Source organism: Xyrauchen texanus, chromosome 34, assembly GCF_025860055.1.
Source record: "Xyrauchen texanus isolate HMW12.3.18 chromosome 34, RBS_HiC_50CHRs, whole genome shotgun sequence".
Classification (NCBI taxonomy): Eukaryota; Metazoa; Chordata; class Actinopteri; order Cypriniformes; family Catostomidae; genus Xyrauchen; species Xyrauchen texanus.
In genome coordinates, this window is record NC_068309.1 from 28,666,054 (window position 1) to 28,680,878 (window position 14,825).

The following is a 14,825-nucleotide window of genomic DNA, read 5'->3' on the forward strand; positions in this document are numbered from 1 at the left end:
ATCATCAAGAGAGAAATTAATGCCAAAGTTTATCAATATATCCTAGTAAATTCACTACAAAATGGCTTTAAAAAAAAAAAAAACAGTCAGAGCCAAGACTTTAACCTGATAAAGATTCTGGGGAATGCCCTCAAGAGTGCCACTGAAGCAGTTCTGTAAGGAAGAATGGTCCAAAATTCCTTCTGAATATTGTGTAGGTCTAGTCCCCAGCTATCTGCACCTCTATTTTCTAGGTAAAATTTAGTCATGTTAACTGGTGCAAAACATACCACCACAAAGCTAGAGTTGGCCTGACAACTTTTCCTGTACTTCATGAGGTGGTCTGAGTGGTTTCTACTTTACTGGAACAAGTCAATAGAGCATGGAGCCCCTTTTCAATGCATGTCAGATTTTTTTATTTTGCCCATGTTTCTGTCTGCTATACGAAGATCGTATAAGAAAAGTAATAAGCCACATAATCTGAGGCATCACTCATGTTCATATCACTCTACTGTGCTAAAACAAAAACTATCCAAATTAAAATGTACTTAAATTAAATTCTAATGCGAAAAATGGAAGAAGGAAAAACAAGAAACAAAATGCATTTTGCATCACACAGACGACCAGCATGAGAGGCAAAATGTACAGGCGTCACAGGTCAGAGACAGACCCCAAAAAATAAATATATATATATAGAGAGAGAGAGAGAGAGAGAGAACATCAGTGCTTTGACAAGAACGTTTCCTCAACAAAATCCTTCAGTCATATTCATCATCATCCATCCTAACAGTTTATACACCAAAGTCTATAAACAACGTTCCCAGTGGCATTTATTTTATGCAGCTTTAAAATTTACAAATATAAACCAGTAACTTGACATTATTTCACAAGTAAGGCCGTGTACATATATTAAGCAAACAATAATACAAATAATAACATACATATTGATGGCAGTAACCTGAGTGAGAATCGACTACTGAGTTTAGCAAAAATTAGTATTCAATGTGCAATCCAGAAATAATTTTCTTTGTATCACATACAAATAAGGCTTCAATAATAGGGATAAACAGGTACAAGACAAGTTTTCATTATAACATAACATTCTTTTGGCCTTAAATAAAAGAGCTATGGACTTTTACATACATATCAGGCAAATAAAATAATGTATTAATTCATGTGTTATTAATAATATGGATATGTATCATTTCAAATTATCAAAACTGAGTAAATGAGTCACTGTCTATATCAGCAAAACAATTCAATAAAACTTTTGAAACAATTTTAATGGTAAGTTTACATAACAATGGCACATTGACTAATATAACCACACTTTTTGAATTCACTTGGCCTGCTTAGAACAGACAAATCCTCCAGGTTATATAGGCTTTATTCTTTACTCATATTAGCATGTTATCCACAATTACTAAATCAGTCAAATTTGACTGTATACCTGGTTTAAGAACAGTTTTCAAGTTTTTCGTTTTATTTAGAAATTTCTCTGCACTTTTAATACCTTAAACAGAGATTTCCCAGCTATAGCCCTGTAGTTTGCTAATGGAAAATTATGCTTAAAACTGCACCTTACACTTTGAGGCCTTTAAGATATAGGAATAAATTCATTTGAATACTCTTCAAAACAGAAAATAAAACATGATTTTATTGTAACTTAGTCTTGAATTAATTACACTGACAAATGTGGCTGAAACTGTGGTTTCCTCTTTGAAGGGAACTGGCATGTCTAATTATGTCTTTTTATAGGTTTATTAAAATATATGATATTGAAATGACTAATATTATATAATATTATTATCAGTGAGCCTGAAGTTGTACACCTTTTCTCTCGAAAGAAAAAAGAATCAGTAAAACCTTGCCTAGAATGTTACATTTCACTCATTTAGTGATAGAAATAATGGCATTCCCTAGTGGTTCTGATAAAGATTATGGGCACATACAGTGCAGGTACACACTCATTCAGCATTTAGGCACATACATACACACACAAATTTGCAACCAAAAGAAAAAACATCAAAATCAGTGCATTGCACAAAAGAGACAAAAATTTTACAACTGTGACAGAAATAATCACTTCACAGTGTCAAAAGCCTGACTCAGGAAAACATTAAGTCAAACTAAGTTCCGCCTGGCTCTAGATTTGAAATGTTTTTTATACACAATAATATTGTAGTTATATTTATAAAATCCATTATTGCTAAATAAACAAAAGAAAAAACTGAATACGTTTTACAACTGTACAGTACAGTAGAAATTGGAATGTATTTGAGTTTATCAGAGAAGAGAATTAACGTAAACCATCAGTGGATGAGAAATGTATTGACAGAGCATGTCATGAGGTGACGATTCTTCCATGGACTTTCTCTGAAACATTAGGCTTACATTGCATGTTCAGATAGGCTTAAATGTAAAGTCCCAAAGTCTCTTATGAAATACTATGACATCCAAATGTTCAGTAGAAAAATTCACAAGAGTTTTGAAAAAGAATGGACATCCATAGGGCACAGTATTATCTGAGGTAAAACAACAGCAGATAAAAAAGTTTGTGCATCAAGATGCTGAGTCATCTCAAAAACATGTAGGTGTTTGAATAAGAAACGCTAATGACAAAAGAGTACCTTAAAACTTCAAAAGGCACCTTCAATGAAGATGGAGGACAAAAATATAATTAGTTTGGTCTAAAGAGTGCATAAGAAAATTCCAAAGCCATCGCAATTCAAGCAAAATGAAAACTTAAAAGTTAAATAAAAAAACACAAAAAACAACAAAGCTAAATTAAAAACAAATAAAAGCAAAGACAAACAAACAAACAAAAAGACAAAATGAAACAGAACAAAGCAAATTAAAACAAATTTATTGAAATGAAAAAACAAAGCAAAGCAAAACTAATAAAACAAAACAAAAAATCTAAACAAACAAAAAACAGAAGAGAAGAAACATAGCAAAGCAAATTGAAAAAAAAAAAAAAACTAAAATAACAACAAAACAGAACAAATTTTTTGGGGGGGAAAATATTTTTTTCCCCCTATATGTAAAAAAGCAGCAATTACACTGAATGTAGCCTATCAAAATGACACATATCTATTTTAAACAATTAAATAACATGTATTGTCTTGTAGCATGTTTATCCATTGCAACCTGCTAAGTATCTGAGTATTTATTTATCCTATATTTCAGTCTCCATAGCTGGAATCTAACGATATCCTATTTTAACTAGTCACAGACCTTTAAAGAACGACGTTGTGAAATATTTGATAAATGGAAAATAATGCCTCTTGGTTTGACTCATTATGTAACATATGGGCTGCACAAGGTTATCACTGGGATGATTTTCCCACTTATCCAGAGAGAAATATTCAGGAAGACACACTAAAGACTTTACAGATGAGTGTCACATATTTACAACATGATACAACTGTTTGCAGTTGTTAATTAAACATATATGCACTTTAATCACGTCTATTTGGTTTACTAGGTTTCTCTAGCTAAACAACCTCACATTACTATTTGAGACTTCTGATAAAGAATTTATGTCAAAAATGCCCCTCATTTTTAGTCACTTCCTGTTTTTTTTTGTGTTTTTTTTTCATTACTGCACATTTACCACTGTTTTACACAAATGGTGCCGTTTGATTGTCGAGATTACCATAAGAAAATAAAATTTAAAATATAAATATAAAAATATTTGCCAAAGCAAATTTCCTTTACTCCCCATGCCTAAAACAAATATTCAGAGTACATTCTGTACATGTATATGAATTCGTACAAGAACAGAAATAGAAAATAAAAGCGCAAAGAGGCTGTGATACGGACTGGAGACATGTACAGGATTGGCTGGGTCAACCGGCTTTGAGACTTGAGCAGTGTTGAATGATCTGTCCTCGACACACTTCACACTTGATAAAGGACAATAATTGTGACCCTTTTTTTCTGTCCTTTTCATGACTTTAAATAAGATACACTGCATGGCTATATAGTGAAAATATACATTCCAATATTTATATAGAGCTATCTTAAAAATACAATTGTGCAAAAACTGTAAACAAATGAGATCCTCGGTGGTGTAGGGGAGGAGCCCCAGACAGGCCACACCTTCACAGCCGTGTGGGCTCCTCCTCACTGTCGCTGCAATTTCCACAGCAGTCCTGAGGAGGCAACATAGAGACAAGCACAGTTAAAAACCGGAAGACCACTGACAAAACCCTTCAGTCAGGCATAGTTTTGGCAGAACAGAAACCACTGAATCCAAAATCATAGCTTTGTTGCAGTTAAAGTCTGTTAGCCTTGAGGCCATATATATGCTAGTGTAATTCAGAAACGCTAACAAAATGAATCGTGAAGCGTGTAATTGCTGCGTAACAATTTCTACAAAAAGGAATTGCAAAATTAAGGACTGTTGTCAAACAGGTTTCTCAAATATTGTTTTTAAAATGTGCCTAGATGGGAGCCAAATAATTTAACCTGGGAACAATGCAGCTATGTAAATGCCCTCATTGTGAAAAGTTTTGTATATGATTGAGTATTTCCCAAAGGTGTAGGACTATCAAGCAAATGAGAACCAAGGTTTCAGGCTCTAAAATGATACATTTGTAAACGGAGTATATTACACAAATCAATGTACTTCAAATGTAGATATGATTTAAGTATCAAACACAATACAGGACACACAAAGGTTGAGATCAACGACTCGCTGAGCTTTTCAAGCAGATGTTGATTGGCTCATTGGCTAGTGAAGGAAAATATTAACGACTGGGGAAAAAAACGTGGCATATGGCATTAATATTTGAATATTTATAAAGATAGAAAGTAAATCTCACCTGTCTGCCAAAGAGTCTCTGCAGCAAGCCCTGTTTGGGTGGGGGTGAGGGTTGACCTCTCCAGTCTAGGTCTGGGGGCACAGTGCCATCTAAGTTTAACAAGTTGAGCTCTTTAAAGCACTCTGTCTCGATCATCTGAACAAATCAATGAAATGAACACCCTTAATATTACCATAAAGCTAATATACATTACAAAGAGAATATTTTCCAAAACATTTGTGAATATTACTCAAAGAGAGAATTTCTGAACATAGCAGTTGACATACAGTATACACACATTTTAGTATCTGTCTAATTAGGCCCTAAAATTGTGTTTTACATCTTTCTTTTGTACATTATGTTTTCATATCTGAATTTAAGCATGTTAAACTCCAGATTAGTGTTTTAGTGTGAATGTTTTGTGATATTGGCTGTCACATTGGTAAAATACATGTAGAATGAACTATTGCTTGTTTTCTATCTGCCAAAATCTCCTTATCAGTGCAGTTGTGGTTCAGAGTAAAACATTTATTAAGGTTATTTTGGGTGGTGACCTGACCTCATTTTGCCAGGGGATGGAAACGCAACCAGTGGACACTTTGTTGTAGAAGGAGTCGTCTTTGGGCTCCAGTTCCACCCCTTTCACTGTGGAAAACTGCTCAATGTCCAACACATCCTTACAGTAGATGGCCTGAGGCTGCAGGCAGAAAACTACATGTCATGCTACATACATATGTGTAAAAAAAACTTTCTAAAATGTTTAACAAACACTGTTTTTAATTGTGGTTGCTAGTCCCAGTAAATTTGGTGAAATATTGGTGACGGTTTTAGAGAAAACTCACATCGGGAATAAAGGGAGCTTCGAGCATGCCTGCTTCAAGTCGCTTGAAGTTGATGGAACGAAAAATAGGGTGAGCTTTCACCTCAGTGGCTCCACCCCCCTGACAGCCAAGCCTCTCACTGGGGTCTTTGATAAGTAGCTAAAACAAAACAATTGTTTTAAATACATAAATGTAAGCAGTCAAAATGGAAACACGTTTCTACATTGACTAGCTCTAACAATACTTGTCAGATAGCTTTCACCTTTCTACATAATCAAACTGTTACACACTCAGTAGGGGCAAAACAACACTGCACAAAATACAAATGAGTGACCAACAATATGTAGAGCTGTGGTGGGGTAGCCCAAGTGAGAACTCATTGGACCAAAATCCTATTCCTCATGTCTATTAAACATAAAGGCCATTTCTAGCTATAAGCAGTATTAGGGCCCCCAAGCCACCAGGGGGCCCCACAAAGCAAGGTGTTTATATATATATATATATATATATATATATATATATATATATATATATATATATATATATATATATATATATAATGTATACTAAAAGCTCTGTTCTGATTAGACAGTAAAATTGTTAGTCGCTTGGAATCTTATCATGTCACACCAGGTTAGGTCATACTTCAAGTTTGAGAGGGTGTACAGGACATATATGTTACTTCAGTAGCATGATGCTACAGACACTGACCATTTTACAGAGTGACTTGGTATCCTCTGAGAACTTGCTGGAATATTCCTCCTCCACCTCTTTCACCAAGCGCTCCACTTCCTCTCGCTTAATTTTCTTCTTGCGCTGCTGAAAGGGCGACTGGCCCTCGATCATTTCATACAGGAGACAGCCGAGAGCCCACCAGTCCGGACTGAAAGTATAACGCTCGTTCTTCACCACCTCTGGGGCTGATGGGACACAAACAGGCACAATCCAAACACATGCAAACTTCTGCATAATATGCTGCTTTTATTGTTTGGGGAATAATATCCTAACATACACACCCATGTACCCTACTGTGCCCACCCGGCCTTTGATTGTCTGACCCTCTGGTACATGCACAGCCAAGCCCAGATCTGAAATACGTATATGACCTGAGGAAAACATCACGGTTATATACATTCCTCCAAAGGCAGATATGATTTAATGATTTCTTTCAGTGTTTAGTTTTTGAATAGTTCATCTAAAAATGTAAATTCTGTCATCATGTCGTTCCAAAGCCAAATTACTTTCTTTCTTACATGAAACACAAAAGCAGAATTTTTTAAGGACCGTCACGCTGCTTGTTTCCGAGAAAATTAAAGCATACTGTATAGTGACTAGGGGTAAAAAACACAACTCCCTACTCTTTTGAATTGGGTCTTTTTAATGAATCACCTGAAAAGAACTGAAGGTTTGAATTCAGGAGCTCAGGTTAGCAGTTTGAATCAGATTCACTTTCTCAGCAAATCAGCCATCACTGAGCTCACAATTGGGAGCGCAGACATTTCAAAATAAGTGTCCCATGTGTATTTCGGGCTTCTTTATAATTAAAAGTCCCATATTGTGTCCCACTATTTATTTTCTTTGGGTAATTATTGATTGAGATTGGAGAAGCAAAATAAACTGCATCTGGGATTTAATTCAATGTGCACTCTTGTGGTCTCTGTGTCTGGGCCATATTTAAAACAATAAAAAAAAAAATACAATATTATATTAATTTTCTTTATTAATATCTAGATTTATGAGACAAAAGGGAATGTGAACTTATCTTTTCAACTATACAGTGCATCCGGAAAGTATTCACAGCGCTTCACTTTTTCTACATTTTGTTATGTTATTATTCCAAAATTGATTAAATTCATTATTTTCCTCAAAATTCTACAAACAATACCCCGTAATGAGAACATGAAAGAAGATTGTTTGAAATCTTTGCAAATGTATTAAAAATAAAAAACAAAAAAAAATAATCACATGTACATAATTATTCACAGCCTTTGCTCAATACTTTGTTGAAGCACCTTTGGCACCAATTACAACCTCAAGTCTTTTTGTGTATGATGCTACAAGCTTGGCACACCTATTTTTGGGCAGTTTCTCCCATTCTTCTTTGCAGGACCTCTCAAGCTTCATCAGGTTGGATGGGGAGCATCAGTGCACAGCCATTTTCAGATCTCTCCAGAGATGTTCAATCGGGTTCAAGTCTGGGCTCTGGCTGGGCCACTCAAGGACATTCACAGAGTTATCCCGTAGCCAATCCTTTGTTATCTTGGCTGTGTGCTTAGGGTCGTTGTCCTGTTGGAAGATGAACCTTCACCCCAGTCTGAGGTCCAGAGCGCTCTGGAGCAGGTTTTCATGAAGGATGTCTCTGTATATTGCTGCATTCATCTTTCCCTCAATCCTGACTAGTCTCCCAGTTCCTGCCGCTGAAAAACATCCCCACAGCAAGATGCTGCCACAACCGTGCTTCACTGTAGGGATGGTATTGACCAGGTGATGAGCGGTGCCTGGTTTCCTCCAGACATGAAGCTTGCCATTCAAGCCAAATAGTTCAATCTCTGTTTCATCAGACCAGAGAATTTTGTTTCTCATGGTTTGAGAGTCCATCAGGTGCCTTTTGTCAAACTACAGGCGGGCTGTCATGTGCCTTTTACTGAGGAGTGGCTTCCGTCTGGCCACTCTACCATACAGGCCTGATTGGTGGACTTATGCAGAGATGGTTGTTCTTCTGGAAGGTTCTTCTCTCTCCACAGAGAAATGCCAGAGCTCTGTCAGAGTGACCAACGGGTTCTTGGTCACCTCCCTGACTAAGGGTCTTCTTCCCCGATCGCTCAGTTTGGCTGGACGGCCAGCTCTAGGAAGAGTCCTGGTGGTTTCAAACTTCTTCCATTTACGGATGATGGAGGCTACTGTGCTCATTTGGACCTTCAATGCTGCAGACATTTTCTGTACCCTTCCCCAGATCTGTGCCTCGATACAATCCTGTCTCGGAGGTCTACAGACAATTCCTTTGACTTCATGGCTTGGTTTGTGCTCTGACATGCACTGTTAACTGTGGGACCTTATATAGACAGGTGTGTGCCTTTCCAAATCATGTCCAATCAACTGAATTTACAACAGTTGGACTCCAATGAAGTTGTAGAAACATCTCAAGGATGATCAGTGGAAACAGGGTGCACCAATGACAATTTTGAGTGTCATGGCAAAGGCTGTGAATACTTATGTACATGTGATTTTGTTTGTTTTTTATTTGTAATAAATTTGCAAAGATTTCAAACAAACTTCTTTCACGTTGTCATTATGGGGTATTGTTTGTAGAATTTTGAGGAAAATAATTAATTTAATCCATTTTGGAATAAGGCTGTAACATAACAAAATGTGGAAAAAGTGAAGCGCTGTGAATACTTTCCGGATGCACTGTATAAGGTTTAACAAGAATGACCCAAAATGAATTTGATTGTGGTGTGTCTCCTAAATAGACATGATGTAATTGTAAAAGTGATATGAATGCTGCAACAGAGGGGAAGATTTCCTGTGAATAACAAATTACATTTTATCAGTTGACACAAAGCTAGCGTGTGCCTTCAGTAGATGTGGAATATATGTAACGCACGAGTCATAAGGAATACATATGGTGCTTTTTGGAGCTTGACAGCCCCTTGTCACTATACACCTTCACTGTATGGTTAAGAACAGCATAAACATTCTCTTTTGTGTTCAACAGAAACAAGAAATTCTAGCAGGTTTGGAATGATATGAGGGTGAGTAAACGATTAATGAATTTTCACTTTTGCATGAACTATGTCAACTTTAATACGCGAACAATCTAGTTTTCCAATAATAATGATAATAATAATAATAATAATAATTTTATTTGACTTAATTATTTTATAATTAGTTTGTGTTTAATTAATTGATAGACTGACAGACCAATTGTAATTAAAACATTTCAAAATAAAAATACAAATCTTGTATACATATTTTCTGATGATCATTTTGCATTTGGTGGTCTACTCCCTCTTGTGGCAAACATAAGTGGTACAGTTTAGAATGAGCCGTAATTTTTCTTTCAGAAATGTGTTTATATTCCATAACACTGAACCCTGCCCTTAGTCAGTGATCATATCGCACATATCAGATACTGACTTACCATGATCGTCCAACAGTATATTTTCTGGCTTCAAATCCCTGTCAGAAGATAAAACAATAAAGAAACATACAGGTCAGTAATCAGTCCATTATCAATTAGTTTTTTAGGGCTCCCACTTTAACAGCGCAATTAATTATATATTAATTAAAAAATAGTAAAAACAATTTTTAAAGCAAAAACAATAACATTCAGTGCAATGGCCAAAAACATTAATAGAAATGTTATTAAAATATAAAGCAGACGACTGCAAAATGGATTTGCTGTGGACTGTGGGCCAGAGATAGGCTGGTCTTCTAAAGCTCCTTTTTGTAATGTCTGCATTGTCTCATCTTGTACAATAATGCAATGTCTGTAATGAGCTTTCTTCATTTGGGGCTTTTCACTGCAAATCATTTGTGATTCATTTAATTATCCAGCATATCATGTAATAACATCTCATTAAAATTTGTAATCGATTGACAAAAATTCTGACCATATATTCTTACCTGTAAACCATCCTCTCCCAATGGAGATCTTCTAAACCGCAGCAGATCTCCGCTGCGTAGAACACTGCCCGCTTCTCGTCAAAACCTGCCTCTCCCATGTGGTAGATATGAAACTTCAGGTCTCCTCCGTTCATCAACGTGAGGACTAAGCACAGGGCATCTTTTGTCTCATATGCATATGCGAGACTCACCTACACAGGAAAAGAAAAAGGTAAATCACAACGATATGAAACAGAATTGCTTTGTTGTAAAGATGATATACAGCCTGCGTGGGAAAGTGTATAAACATAGAGGAGAAATTAAGAAAAAATCCTGAGAAAAACTGCCAAACAAAACAACTCAAAATAGCATGCTTGAGGTCAAGCTAATGGATACAGAAATTCCGAAAACAATGTTATTTCATTAAACTCAAGGTTACCGTCAAGACTTCAAGGCTCTGAGACACAACTATTTGATGAGTAAGAAAATTATTTTGATCGTAAAGATTAAAAAGTGACTCTGGTAAAATTAAAGTTACTCTGCATGAGATATTCTATTACTTGGATTATAAGGTCTATTCCAAAAGTGCCTACCTAGACAGAATTGTAAGGGCTCATAAGCATTCCAAAAGATAGGCATCAACAATATGCTGCTAGACAACTTGTTTTGGCCCAATAAAAATACTCTACTCACATGCGATATTTACCTTGAATTTTCATTGTTTTCATCGAACATCACTTTTTACTGACACTTTTGTTGACTTGGTTCAAGTACACTAACTTACTGACAATCGTAACTTATGAAAAACTTATTGCAATAATTTTCAAATGATAAATATTGAAATGTTTTTTATTTATTTTACTCTTTGTTTAGACTATCATAGTTTTAAACATGTAATTTTTGTATTTTTATAATAGATTTTCATAGTTTAATACTGAAAGTCTGGGTCTTGGACAAGGCTGAATCTAGGGCTCTGTCGATACAATCAAATATCGATATATTGCGATACTTGTTCTCACGATATTGTATTGATACTTAAATCCATGTATATATCGTGATATTTTCAGTGCAGTCAGAGATGCGTCTATGAGGCACGAAAAAGACTGAAAATGATCCTGCAGGATTCACTGTTTCTCTCAAGGACATGCTGGACTCTCTCACGTTTGTCTCTAGGGTCGGGCAAAAATATATATTTTCTACTTAATCTTAATTTGTACTATCCCAGTATTGATTCTTTAAATGCCAAAATTGCCGTTACTTTTCTATCTACAATCTCCAACAATCAGATGTACAGTGAGGAAAATAAGTATTTGAACACCCTGCTATTTTGCAAGTTCTCCCACTTAGAAATCATGGAGGGGTTTGAAATTGTCATCGTAGGTGCATGTCTACTGTGAGAGACATAATCTAAAAAAAAAATCCAGAAATCACAATGTATGATTTTTTAACTATTTATTTGTATGATACAGCTGCAAATAAGTATTTGAACACCTGAGAAAATCAATGTTAATATTTGGTACAGTAGCCTTTGTTTGCAATTAAACGTTTCCTGTAGTTTTTCACCAGGTTTGCACACACTGCAGGAGGGATTTTGGCCCACTCCTCCACACAGATCTTCTCTAGATCAGTCAGGTTTCTGGGCTGTCGCTGAGAAACACGGAGTTTGAGCTCCCTCCAAAGATTCTCTATTGGGTTTAGGTCTGGAGACTGGCTAGGCCACGCCAGAACCTTGATATGCTTCTTACAGAGCCACTCCTTGGTTATCCTGGCTGTGTGCTTCGGGTCATTGTCATGTTGGAAGACCCAGCCCCGACCCATCTTCAATGCTCTAACTGAGGGAAGGAGGTTGTTCCCCAAAATCTCGCAATACATGGCCCCGGTCATCCTCTCCTTAATACAGTGCAGTTGCCCTGTCCCATGTGCAGAAAAACACCCCCAAAGCATGATGCTACCACCCCATGCTTCACAGTAGGGATGGTGTTCTTGGGATGGTACTCATCTTTCTTCTTCCTCCAAACACGGTTAGTGGAATTATGACCAAAAGTTCTATTTTGGTCTCATCTGACCACATGACTTTCTCCCATGACTCCTCTGGATCATCCAAATGGTCATTGGCAAACTTAAGACGGGCCTTGACATGTGCTGGTTTAAGCAGGGGAACCTTCCGTGCCATGCATGATTTCAAACCGTGACGTCTTAGTGTATTACCAACAGTAACCTTGGAAACGGTGGTCCCAGCTCTTTTCAGGTCATTGACCAGCTCCTCCCGTGTAGTTCTGGGCTGATTTCTCACCTTTCTTAGGATCATTGAGACCCCACGAGGTGAGATCTTGCATGGAGCCCCAGTCCGAGGGAGATTGACAGTCATGTTTAGCTTCTTCCATTTTCTAATGATTGCTCCAACAGTGGACCTTTTTTCACCAAGCTGCTTGGCAATTTCCCCGTAGCCCTTTCCAGCCTTGTGGAGGTGTACAATTTTGTCTCTAGTGTCTTTGGTCTTGGCCATGTTAGTAGTTGGATTCTTACTGATTGTATGGGGTGGACAGGTGTCTTTATGCAGCTAACGACCTCAAACAGGTGCATCTAATTTAGGATACTAAATGGAGTGGAGGTGGACATATTAAAGGCAGACTAACAGGTCTTTGAGGGTCAGAATTCTAGCCGATAGACAGGTGTTCAAATACTTATTTGCAGCTGTATCATACAAATAAATAGTTAAAAAATCATATGTTGTGATTTCTGGATTTTTTTTTTAGATTATGTCTCTCACAGTGGACATGCACCTACGATGACAATTTCAGACCCCTCCATGATTTCCAAGTGGGAGAACTTGCAAAATAGCAGGGTGTTCAAATACTTATTTTCCTCACTGTATGTAAATATTTCCCATATACTACGAAAAATGTCTGTGATTAGACACTGGCTGGTGCATTTTTCAGATTTCACTCACCAGTGTTGAGTGGTGTAGTGGCATAGAAGTTTAGCACTGAGATATTTCATTGCGTGCTGTGAGTAAAATCTTTGACTCTTTCTATGTAATTGGAGTCCAAAGACTAGATCCAAGCAAACCATTTGTTGTTTAATAATGTCTATTTTAATATCTTTTAAGTTCTCTACAGTCAGTTATTTATCAAAAACAACAATAGTAACTTTTAATTCTAATCACACATAGAATGGATCCTGGAAAGAAGCCATTAGATCAAATAAACACTACTGTCAAAGTCCCTGCTACAGGTCTTAAAGAGACAGTACCATTTGAGCACTTGTTCTACATCTCTAAGTTAATACGTGTAAGGCGTGTAAACAACAAACATGTAACATTATACTGTATATATGCAAAATAATATATGTAATTTCAATACACCATATTTATTGACATAATACAACATGTAAAAAAAGCTACAATGTCACCAAAATGATGAAAAACTAATGATAAAATACAATTGTTAAATAGATTTGCCTGTAATTTAACAAGTTAGAAGGTACTGTATGTAAGCAAAATCGACATTATGACTGTAATATACCCAAATTAATTTAAATTAAATGCGAATTCGAACCATGATATCGTGATTTATCGCAATGTATCAAATCGTGACGTGTATCACAATACGTATTGTATCGTGAGGTGGCTTGCGATACCCAGCCCTAGCTGAAACAGTAAAATCTATAAATTAAGGAATTTAAAAAGTACCAAAAATAAATGATGTAGGCCATTTAAGTAGTTTTTAAGTCCATTCTAATGTCACCTTCATATATATATAAATAAAAAAATTGAAATCTGTTATACATGACAGAACATCCATATATCAGTACAGCTAAATATCATACACGGCTTATAAAGTACTGATATTCAGCATTCTTGATCGTGTGACACTGCATAAGTATATTTGATTTATTACTGAAAAGTATCGATGAAAATGGTTAAACGTAATTGAAATGTCGACAACGTTCCCTGATATTTCTGTGTGTTATCTATTGCGTTGTCTATGCTTATTGGTATACAGTGTTGTTAGCTTAACAACACGCTAAAATCAAACTAAAATCTATTTAGCAGAGACGGGCCACTTCTATTAAAATTATGAATGTCAACGAATGTAGAAGGGAAAAATTTGACTGTAGATTTTAAATATGTTCTTTGATCGTAACTTTGACCAACTGTTTTGGAGATTTTGTACTTTCCCCATTCAAGAAAATAGGAACTGCTCTTGTATGCTGCTTCTTAACATAGAAAAACCGCTGCCCGAGATCGTTTCAAAGATGACTTTAATGAAACTCAATTAGAATCCATTGGGAGTCACGTCTCTTGTTTGTTTCTCATGAGGAGCATAGCAGAGTTAATGCTTTTGTTGAGAATTCAGTCACTTATGAGGTTCCATTTCAGTTAGAAGACATCTTTCTAAGTTTGCAGTTGATAGTAAGGCAACTTACTAGGTTTTGAAAAATCTAAGTCAGCTAAATGTAATAATACAGTTGAAAAGTGTCAGAATCTGAATATAAACAGCTACCACGTGAGATCCATGATAAGATTAGTGCAACTAAGAGCTGGTCTCACAGGAAATGGCTAAAGGCAGGGCCACTGTGAGCAAATCAGACCTAAAATAGTGTAGCCTCG

At 36.2% G+C, this 14,825-nt stretch overlaps 1 protein-coding gene across 2 annotated transcripts in view; it reads right to left on the reverse strand.

Annotated features, from left to right (window-relative positions):
- Window positions 1–792: 792 nt before the first annotated feature.
- The window catches only part of grk6 (G protein-coupled receptor kinase 6), a 66,089-nt gene continuing 52,056 nt past the window's right edge, over window positions 793–14,825 (reverse strand). Inside the window, exons 9-16 of one of the 2 annotated variants that reach the window (XM_052104032.1) lie at window positions 10,235–10,425; window positions 9,750–9,787; window positions 6,625–6,714; window positions 6,320–6,528; window positions 5,630–5,767; window positions 5,347–5,484; window positions 4,809–4,943; window positions 793–4,136 (exon numbers count right to left, since the gene is read on the reverse strand). In XM_052104032.1, the coding sequence (XP_051959992.1) occupies window positions 4,086–4,136; window positions 4,809–4,943; window positions 5,347–5,484; window positions 5,630–5,767; window positions 6,320–6,528; window positions 6,625–6,714; window positions 9,750–9,787; window positions 10,235–10,425 (990 nt within the window). In that variant the 3' untranslated portion in view covers window positions 793–4,085. The remainder of the gene's footprint in view (window positions 4,137–4,808; window positions 4,944–5,346; window positions 5,485–5,629; window positions 5,768–6,319; window positions 6,529–6,624; window positions 6,715–9,749; window positions 9,788–10,234; window positions 10,426–14,825) is intronic. The other variant, XM_052104033.1, reaches the window with a different exon arrangement.